We start from the raw sequence: 20,961 nt of genomic DNA on the forward strand, positions 1-20,961 counted from the left end.
ACTGAGCTTTTGTGGCAGCGGTGGCCGAACGGATTGCGGAGCGGTCTTGATACCGGAAGGTCGCCAGTTCGAATCAGCGGTCCGACACGTTCAAATTACCACCACTGAAGTGCCCTTGAACAAGGCATTGAACCACTACGATGAAATGTTCTATGAGCAGGGCCTGGCTGGAAACAAGTTCTTGAGCTTAGCCCAGATACCCTGGGTAAATATAGTAATCATTTCATTTAATTTAATTTCAGCTTACAATTATAGTGCTGTTATGATCTGGTGAAGGTAATAATGGGCAAGTGAATGCTCAGTCCATGCCCCGCTAAAAGCCACAAAAAGGCATGCACAATTGCACACACTCCTAAAAAGACCTTATTGTGTGTGTTTGACACGTGTGTGTGTGCGTGCGTGTGTGCGTGCGTGCGTGTGTAGAGAGATTGGGTGTGTCACAGTACGAGTGGGAGGGGCATGGGAGTTTCTGGGAAAACTCACCTGCCTCTGCCTGTTGATTATTGACAGAGGAAACGTTCTCTCTCAGTGAAGGACTATTGCAGCCAGTGGAAACCATGCAAAGTAAGTTCTGTTTAATTGTTGTTTGTTTCTAGTAGTTGGATGTTATTTTTGGGATTAAATCATTAAACTATTTAACTTGCTTTCTTGGGAATGTAATCCGTGTAGTATATTCACTGAATCACACTTACGGTAGGTAAGACAAAGCAACATGCTACATTTGAGTTGTGTAAACATGTCGAGCAACATGTGCAGCTACCAGCTACTGTACCTAAAGTCAAATATTCTAGTTCAGTGGCAAGGAAAGGCAGTTCTATCTGTATAGCACTCATTTCAACAGCAATTTGGCACTTTAATGTGCTTTACACATGAACATCAAGCAAAGGAAACATAATTATACAATGGCATTAGGATGTAAAAAACTAAAGAAGTACAAATGAATACACTGACTGCAGTAGTGAAAGGAAAAGTAAGAAAAATAACTCCATCAAAGGCAGCAGCAAACAGCATGGGGTCTTTAGTTGTCTTAAAAGAAACTAGAGGGGCAGCAGACCTGCAGTTTTCTGGGAGTTTGTTCCAGATGTTTGGTGCATAAAACCTAAACAGTGGTTGTCAATGTGGGGTGCGGGGATCCCCCAGGGGTCCTTGAGGGGGGTTCCATGGGGTCCTATGCAAAATTAGGAACAGGGTTCAGGAGTATGCTAGGCTACAGAGCATTATAGAGCTAATAGAAACATTCTATGAAGTATTTTCAGACCTTTCCAAGACCGAACCCCCATGTTAAAGACCCATGGTTTAAACACTTAAAATATGTAATGTATTAAGTAATATACATTGGTTTATTGTAGCACTTGCCCTATAGCCTCGATGACCTTACAGGCATATGCAAGGCTCAATTTTAATTTTATTTGATGAGATTTAGCCTCTCGCACCCAAAACTAAAGAACATTTTGTTGTCACATAAGATTCCACACTTCCATGCTGTATTGATGTGGTACCATTAGGAGAGTTGACAGGCAAACGTTGATCAAAATAACAATTCTTCTACATTCTCTAATTGTGTAGACTTTAGTTTGTTAATTTAGTAATGTACAATAATTTAACTCTTGAGAGCGAAAATGAAACCAAATGGTAAGGGTCCAAGAGTTAAAGATCTATAATGGTCCATTTGGTTACCAAGTCTGCATTTAGCTGGGGACCACCTGGAACCCCCTTATGGACCTGATCGTCCCCGGACCACTGGTTGAAAACCACTGTTATAGAGGGTATGCGCGTGACATCATCATCATACACAGAAGTTATGCGGGAACGCCTACTGAGTGGCAAACAACTACTTTCTGGCCTTGACAACCCATACAGTACATCCAAAAAAAGTCCTATCCGATGCTAAATGAAGTTAAACTCACTTTGCCACTCTATTTGCCACTCACTTTATGCATGTCAAATTGGTTTCCCGGAATAGTGCTATTTAATACTTAATAAAATAAAATGAAAAGAAAATAATCACTTTGCCACATGTTGTTTGGCAGTGGTGGAAGTAAAAGTATCAATACCTCAATCTAGAAATAGTTTTACAAGACAGTGCAAGTCAGTTATTTAAAATGTAGCATACTTGAGTAAAAGTACAAAAGTATTGCCATCGAAATATAGTATATGAATTAAATATACTAATACCAAAAGTAAATACTTAATATGCAGAATAGCCCATTTCACAAGTTCAATGTGTATAGGAATCTTTTGAAAATAGCAGATCTACAACCTCACAATGTGTCATCAGTCGTAAAAAAGTATTAAATTGTACCTTATATTTGTACTTACGTGAGTACATGTATTTAGTTACTCTCCAGTCTACACCACTGTTCGACACATCTGAGACGATCAGAACAGTTTCTGTCTTCATGTCATAAGCTGTGGTTTTCGTGTGATTGTTACACACAGTAAAAAGAGTGTCAAGTCATTTTTAGAGGATTTACTGTAAATCCATGAGCTACAGTATAAGCCATTGTGAGGAACAATTTGTGATTGTTGTAAACATTAATGAAAAGGCCATTTATGGATTAATTAATGTAAGCCCATTTCCACCACTTGAATAGTGAGTTTCTTTCTCATCATTCTGACCATTATATCTCAGAATTCAGAGTTTGGGTACTATTCGATGTTGCTATTTTTGTGATTAAACAATGTAATGAACCCAGTACTGAGTTGGCAGGTGTGCGTGTGTCCCCTATGGTTCTATTCTATGCTCCTTTTTCCCATCTACACAATCATCAAAAGCACAGAATAGGGATGCTATAGGTGACAGAAATATTTCTTCTATGGTACTATTATTAGCATGGAATTGTGGACAAAATCATACCCAACTACCCATGCAACGACAAAGTCTTGGGTCTGAGAGGCAAAATCAAATAGTATGTGACTAATGGACCTTGATGGGAAAAGGGTTGAAAACCACTGCTTTATAATAATAATATATATTAAAAAAAAAATATATATATGCCCTTTTAAGTTTCAAACCTTCATTGGACTCATTGGATAAGCGAGGATTAAACATACACAACTGAAAACACAATATGCTCAATCACACCCATCAGGAAGTGGCTTTGAAAGAGCTTTACTTTTCACTGGAGGTGGAGAAAGTATTTAAAGAATGCAGCCATACAGGATCTTCTACTGAAAGGCACCTGATCCACCACTCCCTCCCGGCCTGGCTGTGACAGAGTAGGCTACGTCCCATTTACAATGTAAACAGCACTCGTTGATTGTTTACAATTCGATATAAGAGAAGTATACTGACCTGCAAATCCAAAGTGCAGCCAGTAACTATGGGGGGGGGGGGGGATGGTGGCCGATAATGTGTTAAAAATTGTTTCAACATATCAACATATCAGCCAAATACAACATATTGGCAATAAGTGATGTCACTAATTGTAAATACTAGACCGGTGCCCAGCTGTAGAGTACCGAGTCGGTAATGATGGAAGTTGGATATCCATGCCCCACCCGGCTATAGCAGTTGTACCCGCATCAGAGTAACCGTTCCACCCATTTGTCCCTTTTATGCCCATATATGGAGATGATTTCTGTATCTGTCTCTCTGTGTCCCTTTATTCCTATATATGGACTTCTGTGTCAGGCATGCCCAAATATGAAGTGTTGTGATGTGAGAACAGGCCAGCTCCATATATGGAGATATAGGGGTGATCAGGTCCAGAGCCCGGGCAGAGTCCAACCGACCCTAACCCCATCCATCCATCCATCCACCCACACACACACATACAGAGATGTGGTGCATTTGTAGATGGAGAACCCTGGTCAGCAAAGTGAATTGGTGTAGAGCTGCTGAGCTGGGGAAAAAGGAGAAGACCAAGAGCCATTGGCTCTAGTGAGCCCTGGAGAACACTAGTCACCTAGGTTTAAGTGGTTCATCTCTGTAATTTACAATTTTAGGGATGGGCAATTAACATCACACATATCGGTATTGTCCGATATTGGCCTTAAAATGCAATATTGGTATCGAATCAATATCAAAATATTTCGGTTTTAGCAGATATTTTACTTTTCAGGATTCCAATTCAAAAATAGCAAATGATTATTTAGGAAAAATAGCAGATCTACAAGCTCAAAACGCGTCGCACTGCTACACGTTTTGAGCTTTTAGATCAGCTATTTTTGCTACTTTTGTGTGACATAGAATGACAAAGTAAAATTAATTTACGAAAAAAGTTAAAATACAGAGATAAGAGGTTTCTGCCAGACAGTTTATCCAACGTGGCCCCCTGGAATAAGTTTGGAAATACCGTATAGTGGTCCTCGCCACCATCAACGTTGCCTAACCCCTGCTCCAGAATAACACACCTGTCTCCTGCCCCAGGTGTCCCAGGCTCGCCGGGTCCCCGGTGCCTCTCGGAGGAGCAGTTCCAGTGCTCCATCTGCCTGGAGGTGTTTGTGGAGCCTGTGTCCACGCCCTGCGGCCACAGCTACTGCAAGGCCTGCCTGCAGGGCTACTGGAACCACAGCAAGAAGTTTGTCTGCCCCATGTGCAAGAAGACCTACGCCAAGAGGCCCGAGCTCAGCATCAACCGCGTGCTGGCTGAGATCTCGGCACAGTTCCAGGGCATGATGGTGGCCGAAGGAGGTGGCGGTAAGACCTGTCTCAATTATTACATAATCGTCTAATCGCAATTATTTGAGATAATCGCAATATTTTTTAGCATAATCGTCAAAATACAAAAGCAGAAATCGTGACACATTGTAAGCTTGTAGATCAGCTATTTCCGCTATTTTGTAAAAATGTTTAACATCAAATTATTAAGTATGTCAGTAATTTCTTTGTATATTTAAGTTGTCATATCTGCCCTGTGCAATTTTTCATTAGGAAGCCTTAGATGCAATTTTAAATTAAATTTTGATTTATCTCAAATTTCCAAGGGTCAATGCCAAAAAACACAATTCATTAATTAATCGCAATTATTTGCGTGACAATTTAGCGCCAACTTAAATTTGTAATCATGACATGATCCCTAGAGGTGCATGTGTTTTGTTCGACGTACTAACAGTCCTACAGTCATGAGTCCGACACCCTACCCAAAACCCAACCCTAAACCTAATCTCACAGGAAGCCAAGGGTTAGTTTTAACCTGCCACGGGAGGCATGGTTTATTTTGCAACTTTTATTGTCATTGTCGGGGTAAACAATACATTTTATACACAAGCACAACATAGCATCATTAGGTTCTCAATACAAAATTCACATTGTCTCCCCAAAGAGACAGCAGCAACATTAAAAGTAACACATTTAAAAAATAATAATAATAATCATAAAAAAATAATAAAGTGAAGAAATGTAAACATGAAGGACAACATCTGAGCGAGTAATTCAGTCAAAGGACATGAAAGGAAAAAGAAAAGGAAAGAGGGGAAGGGGGGGGGGGGGGGGGGTCTATCAATCAAAGGGAATGATAAATAGTAGATGCGAGTTACAGAACGTACCATACATATTTTTATAGACACTGTCACACAATGCGCATCTACCCACATATTGCACAATCATATATCACATTAAACATTCATAATCTCTTTGTAGAAATGCATCTTGGTAATGTTAAATCTCGATGCATGCAAAGGGTGTCCATTTCTTAATAAATTGCTAATTTTGTAGCCTCACCAAATAAGTAATTTCTTCCATATCTCTAATTTCTTTTACTTTATTCAGCCATTGTTCGTGGGTTGGAGGGTGTTTTCCTAGCCAATTTATTGTGATAGTCTTCTTGGCCGCTCTTAACAATATCTGGAGGAGGTACACTTTTTCTCCTGCCTTCAAAACCAGTCAGTACTACTCCTAGAATAGCTGTCTTGAAATCTTGTGGTATCTGAGTGTCAAACACTCCATTAATGTCATTTAAAACAGTATTCCAGAATTGCTGTAACTTAGGACATGTCCAAAATATATGCGTATGGTTACTGATCTGTTCACCACATTCCCTCCAGCACTCGGTAGGAGTAGTGCCTAGCCTGCTCTACCAGTCAATAACGGGCGTCTAGCCATTCTTCTTGTGAAATCTCTTGTTGTATTTCTGCCTCCCACTTGGCTTTTATATAAAGAGTCATTGGGAACCATTTCTAGAAGAGTTTGATATAAGATAGAAATGACTTTGGTAAATGAAACATGCTTTTGAATGTCCATCAAAAGAGGTTTTGAATTTTGTCCCAGTCGTCATGTCTTTGTAAATAGTGTCTTAGTTGGAGGTATCTATAAAAATCAGTTCTAGGCAGATTAAACTCGTTTCTGAGTTGTTCAAATAACTAACTGATTGGAGGAAAATAACTGGTGGACAAACCTCAGGCGTACAGGTTAGTTTTAACCTGGCTCGCATGTCGGCAGCCACGGGTGAGTTTTAACGCGGCCATGGGTTACTTGTAACAGGTCGCACATGTCGGGAGCGGTGTTGTCGGACTAATGCCCGTCGGGCTGTTGTCTAACCAACGTATGCTCATTGAGCACTGTTTAAAATCTTTCATACTGTAATTGTATATATATGCAATGTTATTAATCACTTGTTTTATATTTAGTTGTATTTTATTTTTTTAACTGTTTTTCTTACAGTCTTGTAAAATGTATTTCATATGACTGTATTGATTGTAATGTATTTTATGTGTGGACCCCAGGAAGAGTAGCTGCTACTAAGGTAGTAGCTAATGGGGATCCAAATAAACAAATAAATAAACCCCCATCCCTAGGTGGTGGTGGTGGAGGGATGGCCGCAGCAGCAGGGGGCCCCACACGGGGGTCCACGCTCAATCTAAATTCCTCCAGCCCCCACGCCCACGCGGGTGACAGCCCGGACGGAGGGGGGGACTTCGCCCGGCCGGGCGAGGTGCCGTGCGACTCGTGCATCGGCAGGAAGATGAAGGCGTTGAAGTCGTGCCTGAACTGCCCCGGGTCCTTCTGCGAGGCCCACCTCCGACATCATAAGAAGGTAGAGATTGGAATTATCGCTTAATTCATTGATAATTGATAACCTTATCGATCAGTTAACCAGTTAGTTGATCAGCCTTTAAAAAAAATCAAAAAAATGGATCTGTCCGATATTTCATATTCCATCCTAATTGGCTAACATTGGCTTTCAAAGTTTGCAGGATTGGCCCGTTTTGAAAAAAAAGACTCAAATCATGAACGCAGCGTGCAATTTACGTGAAATCTTTCACAGACTTTCCTACTAGGCTGAGGTATATATTCCACCCTTTTCACATTGGCCTGTTATAGTGCCACAAAAATGTTATAGTGGAACAAAATGCCTCAAATCATCCACTTGCCATCCAAGGCGAGTGGAATGGCGAAATGGCACCCAGGGCCATTTCACATTGGCCTATTATAGCACCACCAGGAGGCCACAACCTGACCTGCCCTGGTGGAGACCTGTGCCTCGAGGGGCACTTTATCTAGTTGTATATGTTTAATTCGACGTTTTTTTATGTCTTTTATGAAAATCCGGCTTTGTCGCGGACATCGTGACGAGGTCGACGCGTTATGATGACATAACCGAAAATCGACCTATCCACTGGCTTGCAAGGGTTTCTGGGAAAATGAGTTCAATGCAAGTGAACAGGGTTTTACACTGGGATCCATCCGCCATTTAACCAACCGACATGACAAGGTCGATACTTTTTTCAAGCATCTCCCACATTCTCTGTCCTCCTGCTCCAGGTGAAGTCTCTGATGTCCCATCGCCTGATCGCGCCCACCTTCCACCTGGAGGAGAAGATCTGCAAGAAGCATGAGCGCCTCCTAGAGGTGTACTGTCGCACGGATCACGCCTGCATCTGCATTCAGTGTGCCGAGGCCGCGCACAAGACCCACGACATCGTCGCCATCGACCGCGAGTGGAAGAAGAAGATGGTGAGAATGATGCTGAATTGTTTCGGTTGACGTTGATACAGGCCTTCAAAGATGCTATGGTTAACAGTTGTTCACAGTTAAAATTGGGCAATATGGTGTTGGACATGCGCTGGTCATTTATGTTCTTTATTTTTAATCGTGTTGCAAAAAATACCTCATGTCTTCTGTGTATTTCTAAATAGAAGACAAAGGTTTCTTTTTTAGTTTTTCTTCTTTTTTTGCCATTTATACAAAATACACTCAATGTTTACTTTTATTATTGTGTTGCCTGCTTGAGTGAAGTTTCACAATATTAAGTTGTAATCTAAAGTGCATAAAGTCACCATAATCATTCAATAATCGTTTGTTAGTACAATAATACATAATTTGTAGGAAGGCAGATATGCACTATGACATAATTATAGTGTCATACTATCATCACTTCCTATTGATTTTCTTTCTATTCCCTGCAGAGTAACTTGGGAAAGAGGAGGTCAGAGCTGAAGCTTTTGATCAAGGAGAGAGCCAAGAAACTGGAGGAGATTAAACAGTCCATCAAGGTCATCAAGGTGAGTGAACACCCATGGGGCCACCCATGCTGCCTAGCCAGACGTAGACTAGAGCTGCACTGCCCTTCTTATCTCTGATCAAGGTTGACTGAGCACTCACACAGCGTTTCACATGGATTCAAGTGATCAGTTGCCACCAGTGGTGGAAGAAGTACAGATTTTTCTTATTTTTTTTTAACTTAAGTAAACGTACAAATACCACAATGTAGAAACACTCTGTTACAAGTAAAAGTCAGTCATTTAAAATGTACTTGAGTACACAAGTATTGGCATCAAAATACTTAAAAGTACCAAAAGTAAGAAGTAAAAGTACTCATTGAGCATGCAGAATGCCCCGTTTCACAAGTTATCATAGCCTACAGTATGTCTAAAAAGTATAAAAATATTTTGAAAATAGCAAATCTACAAGCTTGTAGATAGACTATTTGTTTTCTCAAATCTCAATAGTCTTAGATATTTCATATAAAAGCAAATTAAGGCCTCAATCTGTGATTTCATCTGTGAACAATATGTTGTGTTCATTATTTAGGAATCGGCGCGTGTGGGGAGGGCTCCTTTCACTAATCACACATGACCACGATTGGCTCACATCGTGGATGTGCTCAGTAAGGGGAAAGAGGTCTTTAAACAAAGCATTAGCCGGTTTCGATTGTCCGTTGTTGTTTTTGCTAGGGGACGTGCGAAACCCTACCTTGTTGCATTGATCAGCTGTTTGCACCAGTAGACTATAATGCTATAGGAAGCACCTGACTCATAGATATATCAAAGCAAAGTTGAAAACAACCTGAGGTGGTGAATAACACCTCATGAGTCTCGGAGGAGGGCTGTGGACAGTTAGGAACCTGGCTGCCAGTGACATCATCCTTTTTGTTTTGTTTGTTTTTCAAATAAGGTATAACATTTTAATACAACATTTTAATCAATGTAAGAACTATATTTCTGAGGTTGGTTTCCACATACTTGCTAGGAAATGCTGTAGTACTTACTATACATTTCTTAAGTGTACTCGTTTGGTAATTATGGTACTTTAAAATAAAGCTCTACCCAACACAGTAGTGACCTATGTTAATAGGTCAGTCAGAACATTCAAGTCCGCTGTGTTGCTGTTTCCATTCTGAAAGCATGTACACATCAAACACATTCTGACTGTGTTTATGTTGTCTGCAACAAGGTATGTTAGGTCACTTAGGTGAGTATATTATGTTGGCTGCAACCAGGTATGTTATAGGTGAGTGTGTGTTAAAGACCACATGCTTTGAGTAAACAGACACTGGGTAAGTGTTGGTGTCAGCTTTCGACTCCTTTTTTGCTCTACTTCCTTATTCATGAAGTCACTTCACTGTGTGGTGTCCACCCTTCTCCAGCTGAGAATTATGCTTGTGAATAGCAGCATTGAGCTATAATGGTTTTGGCAAAAAAGGCCATCTATTTCTGGCCTAAGATATTTGAGGGATAAAAAGGAGGGGGGCTGGTACAGACCCCTGGGGGACTGAAGTTCAGTCAATTAAGTGGTTATGTGTTTTTCTCAGGGACACTTTGACACGTGAACCAAGGGTCGAACTGGTGAGTGGTGACCATCCAATTCATACTCCGCTTCTGCCACCCATCGCTGTAGCTGCCAGCTGGAATCTCTATTTCTTGTCCTGACATGGCAGTCACTAGCTAATTCACACTTTCTTGTGCGGCTGTGTCCTTCGCCTCACCTCGCCTCAGTATAAATTATCCCTATATTGCTATAGGGATACATGTTCAAGGACCAATAGGGAATATTGTCTGTGCTCATCCATGTTGCTGGCTAATGTACCACGACACATACAGTATAGGGCCTACAGTAGAGTGACAATTATGTTTTCTGTCCAACTACTGTACATTACATAATGTTGGATTTCATTCCCACTTTTGTGTGTGTGTGTGTGTGTGTGTGTGTGTGTGTGTGTGTGTGTGTGTGTGTGTGTGTGTGTGTGTGTGTGTGTGTGTGTGTGTGTGTGTGTGTGTGTGTGTGTGTGTGTGTGTGTGTGTGTGTGTGTGTGTGTGTGTGTGTGTGTGTGTGTGTGTGTGCGCACTGCAAAAACCAACAAAGTCGCCCTTTTACCAACTCGCGCCGGGCGTACAGCAGGTGGGACTGCTCAGCCTGGTATTCCTAAACATACATATTTTGATTGTCCACAAATGTAAAGGTTTCCTTCTTTTTAAATATTTTCTGTCACATTGTTATAATGATCATTAGACTCGACTAGAGCAATAACCCACCTATCTGCAGACTCCCTCTCCAGTCAGAGTTCAGAGTTTTAATGAATATAGAATTATGTGCAGGATGTAATTTACATACAAATGTGAGGGACTTCATTTATTTCATTTTTTTATTTTAAACCAAAAATACTCTCTCACACACTTATGCCAGTGTGCCAGTGATCACTCTCCTTTATGCCAATGTTGGTACTGGTGCCTAAAGGTTGCCTACCCCTGTGCTAAATTGTAAATTGCATTAATTCGCCTAGGGCCATACAACCGAGATCCAGCCCTGCATGGTACCGCGTCTCTTCCGTACACTTTCTACTCCTTGGGTGATTGTAGGTGCTATGTGGGTAAAATATAGGCTTATTCTGCTGCTTTGTGGCAGCAGCAGTCAGAAACAGGTGTGCAGCAGATAGTATATATCCCCATGGCGTTCACTGCTGTGTGTGTGTGTGTTTAGGCTGGAAACCAAAGCCCAGGCCGTCTAACATGAATAGTAGAATGTGAACAACGGTTGGCAAAAGTGAGACATTAAATGTAATGCCACACTGGTCTTGAATCAGATTTTAAACGATGCAAACCATTTAACGGATTCTTATCGGAGCAGGCAACATCATGTCATGATTAGGGATTTTTTAACCGGCCCACATGTGGTCCTCTGCCACGCACAATCACAGGCTGACCACATGAAGTCAGAGATCTGGAGCCATGTTTCTATGTGGATTCACTGTGAGCTAGACACTTCAGGGGCTAAACGTGGCACCCCCCACCCCACCCCCTGCCTTGCGCTTGTTTTCTCATAATTGACTCACTCCCGGTGCTTTATCCCTTACTTTGCATAACCCTCACCTCGACAAATTGTTCCAGGTGTCTCGTTTCACAGACTCAATGTTCATTTTTACTGATGCATTCCATGGCTGGCTGTAAATAGAACCGTGAGTCATTGTGGTTATAGCTGGATGGATCTGTGGGTAAAATTACAATGAGGATGCTGTTACTGAGTGTGTGCGTGTGCGTGTGCGTGTGCGTGTGCGTGTGCGTGTGTGTGTGTGTGTGTGCGCGCAGCAGATTGAATGAGAGGCAGAGAGGGGGCTGATAATATACGGTACACAAATAGTTTCACATTACACGATACCATAACAGATATTCTATACGCGATAACTCAAACCCAGTTGACATGATTCCCAAGGGCTTTATACTAGGCCTCGGCCTGCATTTGAACTACACTACATATCTTCACCAAAAAAGGCTAATCTACAAGTTCACAATGTGTCACAACAACGCAGTGTTGAGCTTTAAATGTAGTGACAGTGTAAACAAGCATTCAGTGATTTGGAAAAAACCCCGGTCCGCCCTGGTAACAAGATGTGCACATGCACACGCTCTACAGTGAGGGAAGTACAACAGACCAACAGCACGTGCACCAAGGCCCGCCCCACTCGATCATGATTGGAGGAAGGCCCCTCTCATCCTAATTGGATGAAGGCTTTGCCACCCAAAGCCCAAAACCGAAACTAGGGTTTTTTGACTCCAGGGGCTCACTGGGGACAGGGAGGAACTCCTTATATGGTCAGCACACTTTATAGTAGGGAGGATTATCCAAAAAAATAAGAAGGGATAAGTGATATTTGAATTAAGTGAAATCACTGAATATACCTTTTAAATAGCTCTATATTCTGATACAGTACTCATTGCCATAGAGCAGTGTTTTTCAACCTTTCATATCAAGTTTCATTATTTATTCGGCATTTGAGCCGCGGACCACCATTTGATGACGTTTAGCCTCTCAGACCCAAAACTAAAAAAAATTGTTGTCGTTGAATAAAATCTAGTCCACAATTCCATTGCTGTAGTGATGTGGAACCATAAGAGAGATAACAGGCAAATGTTGAAATAATGTTGAATATCTATTGTGTAGAGTGGTTACCAACTCTCCATTTAGCTGGAGACCACCTGGAACTCCCTCAGGGACCACTGGTGGTCCCCGGACCACTGGTTGAAAACACTATAGAGTGTTTGTTCAGTAACAGGAGTCTCCCTGTCTCATAGAAAAAGCCTTTTCAGGTCAGGATACCAATTTTATCCATTCAAGATGGAGGATACGAATAAAACAAGTGAAATTGGAAGTGATGACACAAGACAAAATTGGAACTGGAACCCTATAAAAAAAATAAGCTGATAAATTGGTACTCTCTCCTGACTGCCTGACATTTTGACAACCGCCTGGAAATATATTTTATGTTTATTAATGAGCTGGAGAGACGGGGCGACTCCTGCTACTGAACAAACGGGTAGGGTAAGTGCTATATTTTGGTTAATTTTTTTTTTTTGCTATAATAATTATAGCAAAAAAAATTGAAACAAAATATATCACTTACCCTACCTTTTAATACACATGGACCTGTAACGTGAGAACAGCAGAAAATGCTACAAAGCATGTAGGATGGTTCACTTCACGCCACGCCATAATGGCCAGGGAAACATTTCCCTGCGGCTGATTGGAGGGAAGCCACACAACCCGTTTGGCCGGTCATACCAGACAGTGTCACACGGTGTCACACAAACACTTCACACAGCAATTACACAGAGAGCTTACACACCCTGCAGAAACACAGCCAACTAACTAGTAACTACCACACTTCACAGGCTATTCATGATCTCCATCCACACGCCAGAGAGAGAGCGAGAGGGGGACGGGGAGAAAGAAAGACAGACAGATGGACTAGAATAGACTTAACTCATGCCAGGTGTTTAGCTGTGTATGTATAAAACAAGCTCTAAGACTGTATACGGTCATTTATAATTATTTATTATTATGGCAAAATTGCAGGACTATACATTTTTGGAGGATATCGGGCAACAATGTACTCACCTATCACTCACAGTTCTGGTTAAAATGGCAATAATAATGGCAATAATAACACACCACACCACACCACACCACAGAATGAGGGGGGGGGGGGGGGGGGGGGGGGGGGGGCAAAAGAAAGACGAGATGCATCAAGGAACAATAATAACAATAAAAAAAAAATATATATTAAATATAAAATACTACAGAGAAACGAGGGTAAACAATCAGTCAAGTCAATCAGTGCGCCATAAAATGTATCTCTGCGTCTTGTCATAAGAAAGACAAGAGAGAAGGAAAAAAAGTCAACAGTAAAGTGTCCAATGGTCAGTGCAAGAAAGCGTGAGACGTGAAAAGCACAAGAACCCCCCTCTGGGAATGTCTTAAGAGGTCAGAGTCATGGTTGTTGTGACATTTTAAGTAGGCAACTCTAGAGGCATATAATGTAAACTTCTTCCAAGGTTAACCGTGCTATCTAATATTGTTTACATACAGTAGAGTACCAGAAGGAGCCCAAAGGATGAAAAACATGACCAACGCTGTCTGTGAGCTGCAAGCACTTTAACCATATACACATACAACTGAAAAATGGATAAGTCAGTCAAGATGACATGCTAAAATAGCCTAGGATGTCATAACTAAATGATCCATAACTAATCAATATATATTGATTTGATCACAGATCTATCGGATGTGCCTTCAGTTTAGACGGCAACACCGTTATCGGGGGTTGAAAACGCAACAAAGTGGAACCACTTTCCAGAGTGGAAATCCTTAAGCGCTGTGCCTGGAGTCTCCATGTAATCATGGAATACGAAGGAATAGAATACGGTGTCATGGCCGCATTCGTCTTTGCTTCTCGGGGTCCCTGGAACCAAATATGTGTGTGTATGTGTGCGTGGTGGGGGGGCGGGTCCTTCACATGAAAAGGTTGTACCACTGATATAGCAAAATACATATTTTTTTTTCCTTTTTTTTAAGAAAGCTGTTTATATGATTTAAGACATGTAGAATTGCCCTCAGGTCTTAATGTCTTAAGTAAAGGATGACACTGTTTCTAGGTGTGTGCGATATGGTGATAAATATCGTCGAGACGATGCAATGTCTCCACGATACGCCTTTTCAGAGATTTGCAGTTCTATACCATAATTTATACTTCTATAGAATTATGGTTTAGTTCGCCAAAAATAATGAGCATTTTGGTCTAGAATGGTCGTTTTCTTTTAGTTTTTGTTACCTCGTAGGTGGTTGTACTGTTAAGTAACTTGAAAAATTACCATAAAAAAGAACATGAAAAAGAATCGTGATATTATATTTTTCCCATATCACCCACACCGCTACCACCTCTTTTCCATTTCCAGGCTAGCGGCCAGAGGGAATTGGAGGAGAGCTGGCAGGTGTATGCGGAGCTCCAGCGGCTGGTGGAGCAGAGCCAGGCGGAGCTGGTGGAGCTGATCGCCACACGGCAGCGTGAGGCGGAGCGCACGGCCCAGGAGGTGGCCCGCGGCCTGGAGAACGAGCTCAGCATGCTGAGGCGGAGGAGCGGCGAGCTGGATGACCTCGCACACGGCCACGACAAAGTCATCTTCCTGCAGGTATAATGTTCATACAGAGAGAGAGTACCATCCGCTGTTTACCTGTAGGCCTACTAGTCAGAATATTAGTGCATATAAGTAATACTGTAAGTACAATTGTGTGGTATTTGTACTTTACTGGAGTATTTCCAATTTCCAATACATCATTTCTTCTACTCCACTACATCTCGGGTCCAAATAATGTACGTTTACTCCATTACAATTGTTTGAAAACTTTAGTTACTAGTTACTTTGTAGATTTTGATTATTATTACAAAACATACATTAATCACTTCAGCCCTATATACATTTCGACCATTTGAAAATAGCCGATCTACAACTTATAGATCGGCTATTTTCAAACGATTATTATACATTTGAAAACTTTAAATGGGACATTCTGCACAATAAGTACTTCCTTCAGAGTCTAGCGGCTCTGCAGGCCCTCCCTGAGCCTATCGACTGGTCGTACTGTACGTTAACATTGTTCCTTCTTCCGTCAGAGTCTACCGACTATGCAGGCCCTCCCTGAGCTTATCGACTGGTCGGGCATCAGTGTCAACACAGACCTCTACCTGGGAACGGTCCGCTCTGCCGTCGACAGCCTCATCGACAAGTTCCAGGGCGAGCTTAAAAGAATATATGGAAAAGGTGGGTGTACACAGGCGTCCCAAATGGGCGAGAGATAGTGAGACAACAAGTCCCCCCCTCCGAAAGCTCTGCTTTCGTGTCTCGCTCCATTTTTTTCAGCTTTCTAACTAGACCCGATAAATTGCATCGTTGTAGAGATAACACACTTGCTCACCTCCGTGGATTGTCCAGATTCCACTGCTGGCTGCAGTGTCTCCCGTTTGGCCAGACGCTATGACAAACACATTTGGCCATGCTCGTGGCGTGGGTGGGAAAGCCGCTACAGGGGTCATTCGTTTGTGGCCAGACGCTATGACAAACACATTTGGCCATGCTCGTGGCGTGGGTGGGAAAGCCGCTACAGGGGTCATTCGTTTGTGGCCAGACGCTATGACAAACACATTTGGCCATGCTCATGGCGTGGGTGGGAAAGCCGGTACAGGGGTCATTCGTTTGTGGCCAGACGCTATGACAAACACATTTGGCCATGCTCATGGCGTGGGTGGGAAAGCCGGTACAGGGGTCATTCGTTTGTGGCCAGACGCTATGACAAACACATTTGGCCATGCTCGTGGCATGGGTGGGAAAGCCGCTACAGGGGTCATTCGTTTGTCTCTGCAGGACCTCTGCAGAGATAGATGATCGCAATTCCATTCCAGCTCAACTTCAAGGGGGTTCACCTGGGGAGACTCGGAGAGAAGAGCAGGACTTAGGGAAGCAAGTGAGAAGGGATTAATGTTATCTGCCTTTTTCCCTCCGTCGGTGGTTCACATTATCCCCTCAAAGTCCAAATTGAAAGTCTTGTCACAGCCGCTGCAACAGTTACAAGACACTTTCAATACGTCTGTGTGTGTGACATCCAGAGGCGTATCTACAATAAGGCGAGGACAGACGTCTGCCTGTCCAAATCCATTTCTGCCTGGCCAAAATCCATACTATTAGTGGACAGCTGATTGGCCGTTGCGGTAGAGCGCGACCCTCAATCACCCATTGAAATGTAAATGCATGCCTTTCAGCCTTTGTATCCTACTCGTCTGGGAGGCTCTTTGAAAACCTTTAGTGCTACGATTGTGCGCGGGGAGACGACAATTAACACGTCTTGCCTGCCCAAAATGTAATTCCTGGAAACGCCACTGGTGACATCCCTGCATGTCTGTTAGTCCATGACTAGTCTTGCGTAGCCAGACAACTATTCCACAATCTTCGAATGCTATATAGAGTCTGTAACTATCCATCCATCCATCCATCTTCAACCGCTTATCCGTAGTTGGGTCATGGGGGCAACAGCTCCACCAGAGTGTGTTCCAGACGTAGTATGTAACCCCCCCCCCCCGCAGAAAGCAGAAAGCTATATGTTTAGATGATTTAGATAGATTTCTATTTATATTAGGATAAATTTGTGCGACTGTAAAGATGAAACGGAAGTGGGGAGGAGGCTTCACTTCTGCTTTATATTTCACTCATGTATGACGGAAGCATTTGAAAATTGCGAGATGCAACAGTCTGGCCATGCGAGACTAGTCCAGGACTAACAGACTGACACACCACTTAGTCCAAGGGTTCCCAAACAACCCCCCCAAAATAATCATATTGGAACAAAATGGAACGGCTGAATTGTGTAAACACTACCAGCATACAAGTCTGTGGTCTTTTTAATGTTTGTTTAGAGCACTTAAGAAATTAAGGGAGTTCCAACCGCGCCTCTAGCCTATGGCAGGCCAGTCTGGTGCATCTCAGAAGCAGGACAGGTTACATGCGAAAAAGAAGGCACTAGAGCAGCTCAGACAATTTAGGCCCTTAGTTTAATAACAGGGTGCAAGTAAAAAGTGACAACCTTTCGATGTTAAAGTTACATCTTCGTCAGGTCATGGTTGTTTGTTTAGGGCACTAAATGACAACGTGATATGTACATCTTGTGACTGGTTTCGTTTTTTACAATAACACATTGCATTCATGTCTCACAACGAACAGTATATAGTTGCAGTGAATTACCATGAAACAAGTGAAAATGTATAAAACCAGCTACATTTTCTGCCAATGCAGTGACATATATAATTGATTAGACCATGTTGATAGATGCCTGAACAGAAATAAATGATGACTTAAGCTGTCTTTTTTTTGCAGTGTGTAGATTTTTGCTTACATTTGTGGCCCACAATATAAATACAACATTCTAGGCTACAGTACAACACTGTAGAAACTCTGTAGAATTGTTGGCAGGGTAAATATCTTTGGTCTCTCAAACAGCAAAGTTGTTTTCAGTGTACATGTCAATAATGTATTAACTGCTATTGTGACTTGGGGTTGTTCTCCACTTCCTGTGTTTGACCTGCTTGCACTTCCAGCGTCAGATTCAGACCCCGTCATATCTAGGTCACTGAACTTGTACTTTACTTTGAAATAGAAAAGTGACTCACTCACATCACCAGCTGTGTGTGTGTGTGTGTGTGTGTGTGTGTGTGTGCGTGTGTGTGTGTGTGTGTGTGTGTGTGTGTGTGCGTGTGCAAATGGCAAACGGTCACAGAGGAGTGAGTGACGGCACCATGTGTGTGTGTGAACTGCATGTCAAGCTTTGGATTAGCACAGTGTGTTTACCTCTTGCACGTGCTGCCCTGCACAGTAATACTCATCACTGCTCATTTATTGAATCTATACCTGACATACTGACTATTCTTTTTCTCTCTCTCTCTCTCTCTCCCCCCCCCCCCCCCCCCCCCCCTCAGAACTGCGGAAGATGCAGAACTATCCGAGTGAGTAATAAATAGCTTTCTACTACCTCCTTGTGGTTTCTCGTACCAACCGCACCGTTGGCAGTCTGTCTTCTGTAGCAGTGGTTCTCAAACGTTTTCATGTCAGGGTCAGGTCACCCAAATAGATGTCAAATGAAGGCCTGCGGACCTTGGAGATATTTTGTAGCAGGGAGAAGGTATTTGTCGTTAGATTTAGAATACAGTATTACAGAATTATACAACTGTCTCCTGTACTGGTCCGGAGAGAGTGAAACCTATGATCTGAATACCGGTAGTTATTCTTCTTGTACATTCTCTCATTGGGATTTGATCAAATAATAGTGAGATTAAACTTTTACTTATTTTGCTGGGGAGCCCCTGGAACCTCTTTCAAGGACCCCACTTTGGCTATGCAACATTCAGGTAGTGCTATATAACGGTACTGTAAGAGAATGGAGAAGGCAGGAGCTTCTAATCATTTGTCCACTAGATAGCAGCAGTGATCCAGCCATAGCACTATAGAACACTGGTTCCCAAACAGTGGGTCGGGACCCATTTGTGGGTCACCGACACATTTTTATGGGTCGATTTATTATTTTTGTTTCTTGCATTTTGTTTTTAATTATTATAAAATGTCAAAATATTTTCGAAAAACATTCCCCCCAAAAAGGTTTTCGTGAATTAATAAAATGTAATGATTTTTCGAAATAATGTCTTAAATAAATAAATAAAAAATTCCATAAATTAGTGACAATAGCCGATCTACAAGCTCACAACGTGGCGCAAAGCGACGTCTTATGAGCTTGTAGATCTGCTAGTTTGAGTCCCGGGGGAATATCTAATTTATCTTTCGGGTCACAGGCTAAAAGGTTTGTTAACCACTGCTATAGAAGACACCTTTTCACAGCATCTTTTCATAATCGGAACTAAAATAGTGAATTTAAAGAAATACTCATGAATGTTATCCCATATAATGCCAACTCTTCCCCCAGTAATTATTTTGTTTTTTTGCTCCTCCGTCCCACCCACCCTGCAGGCGAGGTGTACTTGGACTCATCAACGGCCCAGAGGCACCTGGTCCTGTCCGAGGACCGGCGCCAGGTGAGGTACGAGGAGAAGAGGGCGGACAAGCCCGATGGCCCCAAGCGCTTCAGCCCCGCCCTCTTCGTCCTGGGAAGCGAGAGCCTGTCCTCGGGACGCCACTACTGGGAGGTGGACGTCGGGCGCAAGACGGCCTGGACGCTGGGCGTGGTGCGCTCCACTGCCCGCCGCAAGGGCGACATCAGCCTGACTCCTGAAGGCGGCTACTGGTGCCTCTGGCTGAAGAACGGCGAGGTCAAGGCCCTGACGGCGTCCCGCCTGCCCCTCATGCTGCCGTCGCCACCCAGCAAGGTGGGCGTCTTCCTGGACTACGAGGCGGGCCAGGTGTCGTTCTACGACGCCAAGGCGCGCCTGCACCTGTACACCTTCGCGGAGGACACCTTCGCCGGCGAGAGCCTGTACCCCATCTTCAGCCCCTGCCTCAACCAGGAGGGGAAGAACTCGGCGCCGCTCGCCATCAGCTCCGTCAAGCACGCCTGATGAATGCCGAGCGTCCACGGTCGTCATCGTCGTCACCGAGCTGAGTCAGTGCATGGAAATGGAAACGGAAACGTTGCTTTGTGCTTTGTATAATAAAACACAGGACACAGACATGAACACAGGACACAGACATGAAAGCATCAGAGCAGCAGATCCACAAGCTCGAAACACGACATGAAGAAACGCGTTTTTGAACTTGTCGATCTACTACTTTTGCTATTTTTGAATTTGAATTCTGAAAAGTCACCGTTTTGGACATATGAGGATCACACCCGACAGTGACGATATTCAAAAACGGATTATATCCTCATACCAGTAACTATAAAAATGTCAATATATACTGTATCGTATAAAGCTACAATCAAGGTCTCAAATTAATTCACTTTTAAAACATTCTAACACAAGACTACTATAGACTGTCCAATCACACGGCTGATCAATCGTGATTGACCGGCTATGTCTGGTGGTGGTGGTATGCCATGAACACAGCTAAAATGAATATCCAATCATAGCTTAGAACTCATAAGGATAGCTTATCCATGACTGAGAGCCCAGCTGACCACTACTTTTAGTGCTTTCAAACCGATGATGAAGTCTGTTGTTTATACATACATACAATATACAAATATTATCTTGGTTAAACGGTTACTTTTGTTTTCTCTGCTGAAGTCTGTCCACTGTCCAGTGCCCACATCTCTTGATGATGAATGCCAAAGGTTGGTTGTGGGGAAATAAATATGTTATTGGTTCATTATTAATGCATTTTTACAGGGGTCTAGTAGGTTCAATCAATAAAACTATTTAAACAAATGTTATAGTATTGAAATCTAACCTTTTCACTGTATTTAATTATGAAATATCTGCTTTTGTACTTTCATTCTACCGTCTCAATAAAGATCTTTATTAAGATGCCACTGAC

At 42.6% G+C, this 20,961-nt stretch overlaps 1 protein-coding gene across 1 annotated transcript; it reads left to right on the top strand.

Moving 5' to 3' along the window:
* The first annotated feature begins 445 nt into the window (after positions 1-445).
* btr12 (bloodthirsty-related gene family, member 12) lies at positions 446-20,956 on the top strand. Its single transcript, XM_079491558.1, has 9 exons — positions 446-564; positions 4,373-4,642; positions 6,739-6,977; positions 7,706-7,897; positions 8,350-8,445; positions 14,890-15,123; positions 15,606-15,753; positions 18,456-18,482; positions 19,498-20,956. The coding sequence occupies exons 1-9, from the start codon at positions 558-560 to the stop codon at positions 20,040-20,042; spliced, it is 1,758 nt and encodes a 585-aa protein (XP_079347684.1). The 5' UTR covers positions 446-557; the 3' UTR covers positions 20,043-20,956.
* The last annotated feature ends 5 nt before the right edge of the window (positions 20,957-20,961 follow it).

Source organism: Electrona antarctica, assembly GCF_951216825.1.
Source record: "Electrona antarctica genome assembly, chromosome: 21".
In the NCBI taxonomy this organism is placed as follows: Eukaryota; Metazoa; Chordata; class Actinopteri; order Myctophiformes; family Myctophidae; genus Electrona; species Electrona antarctica.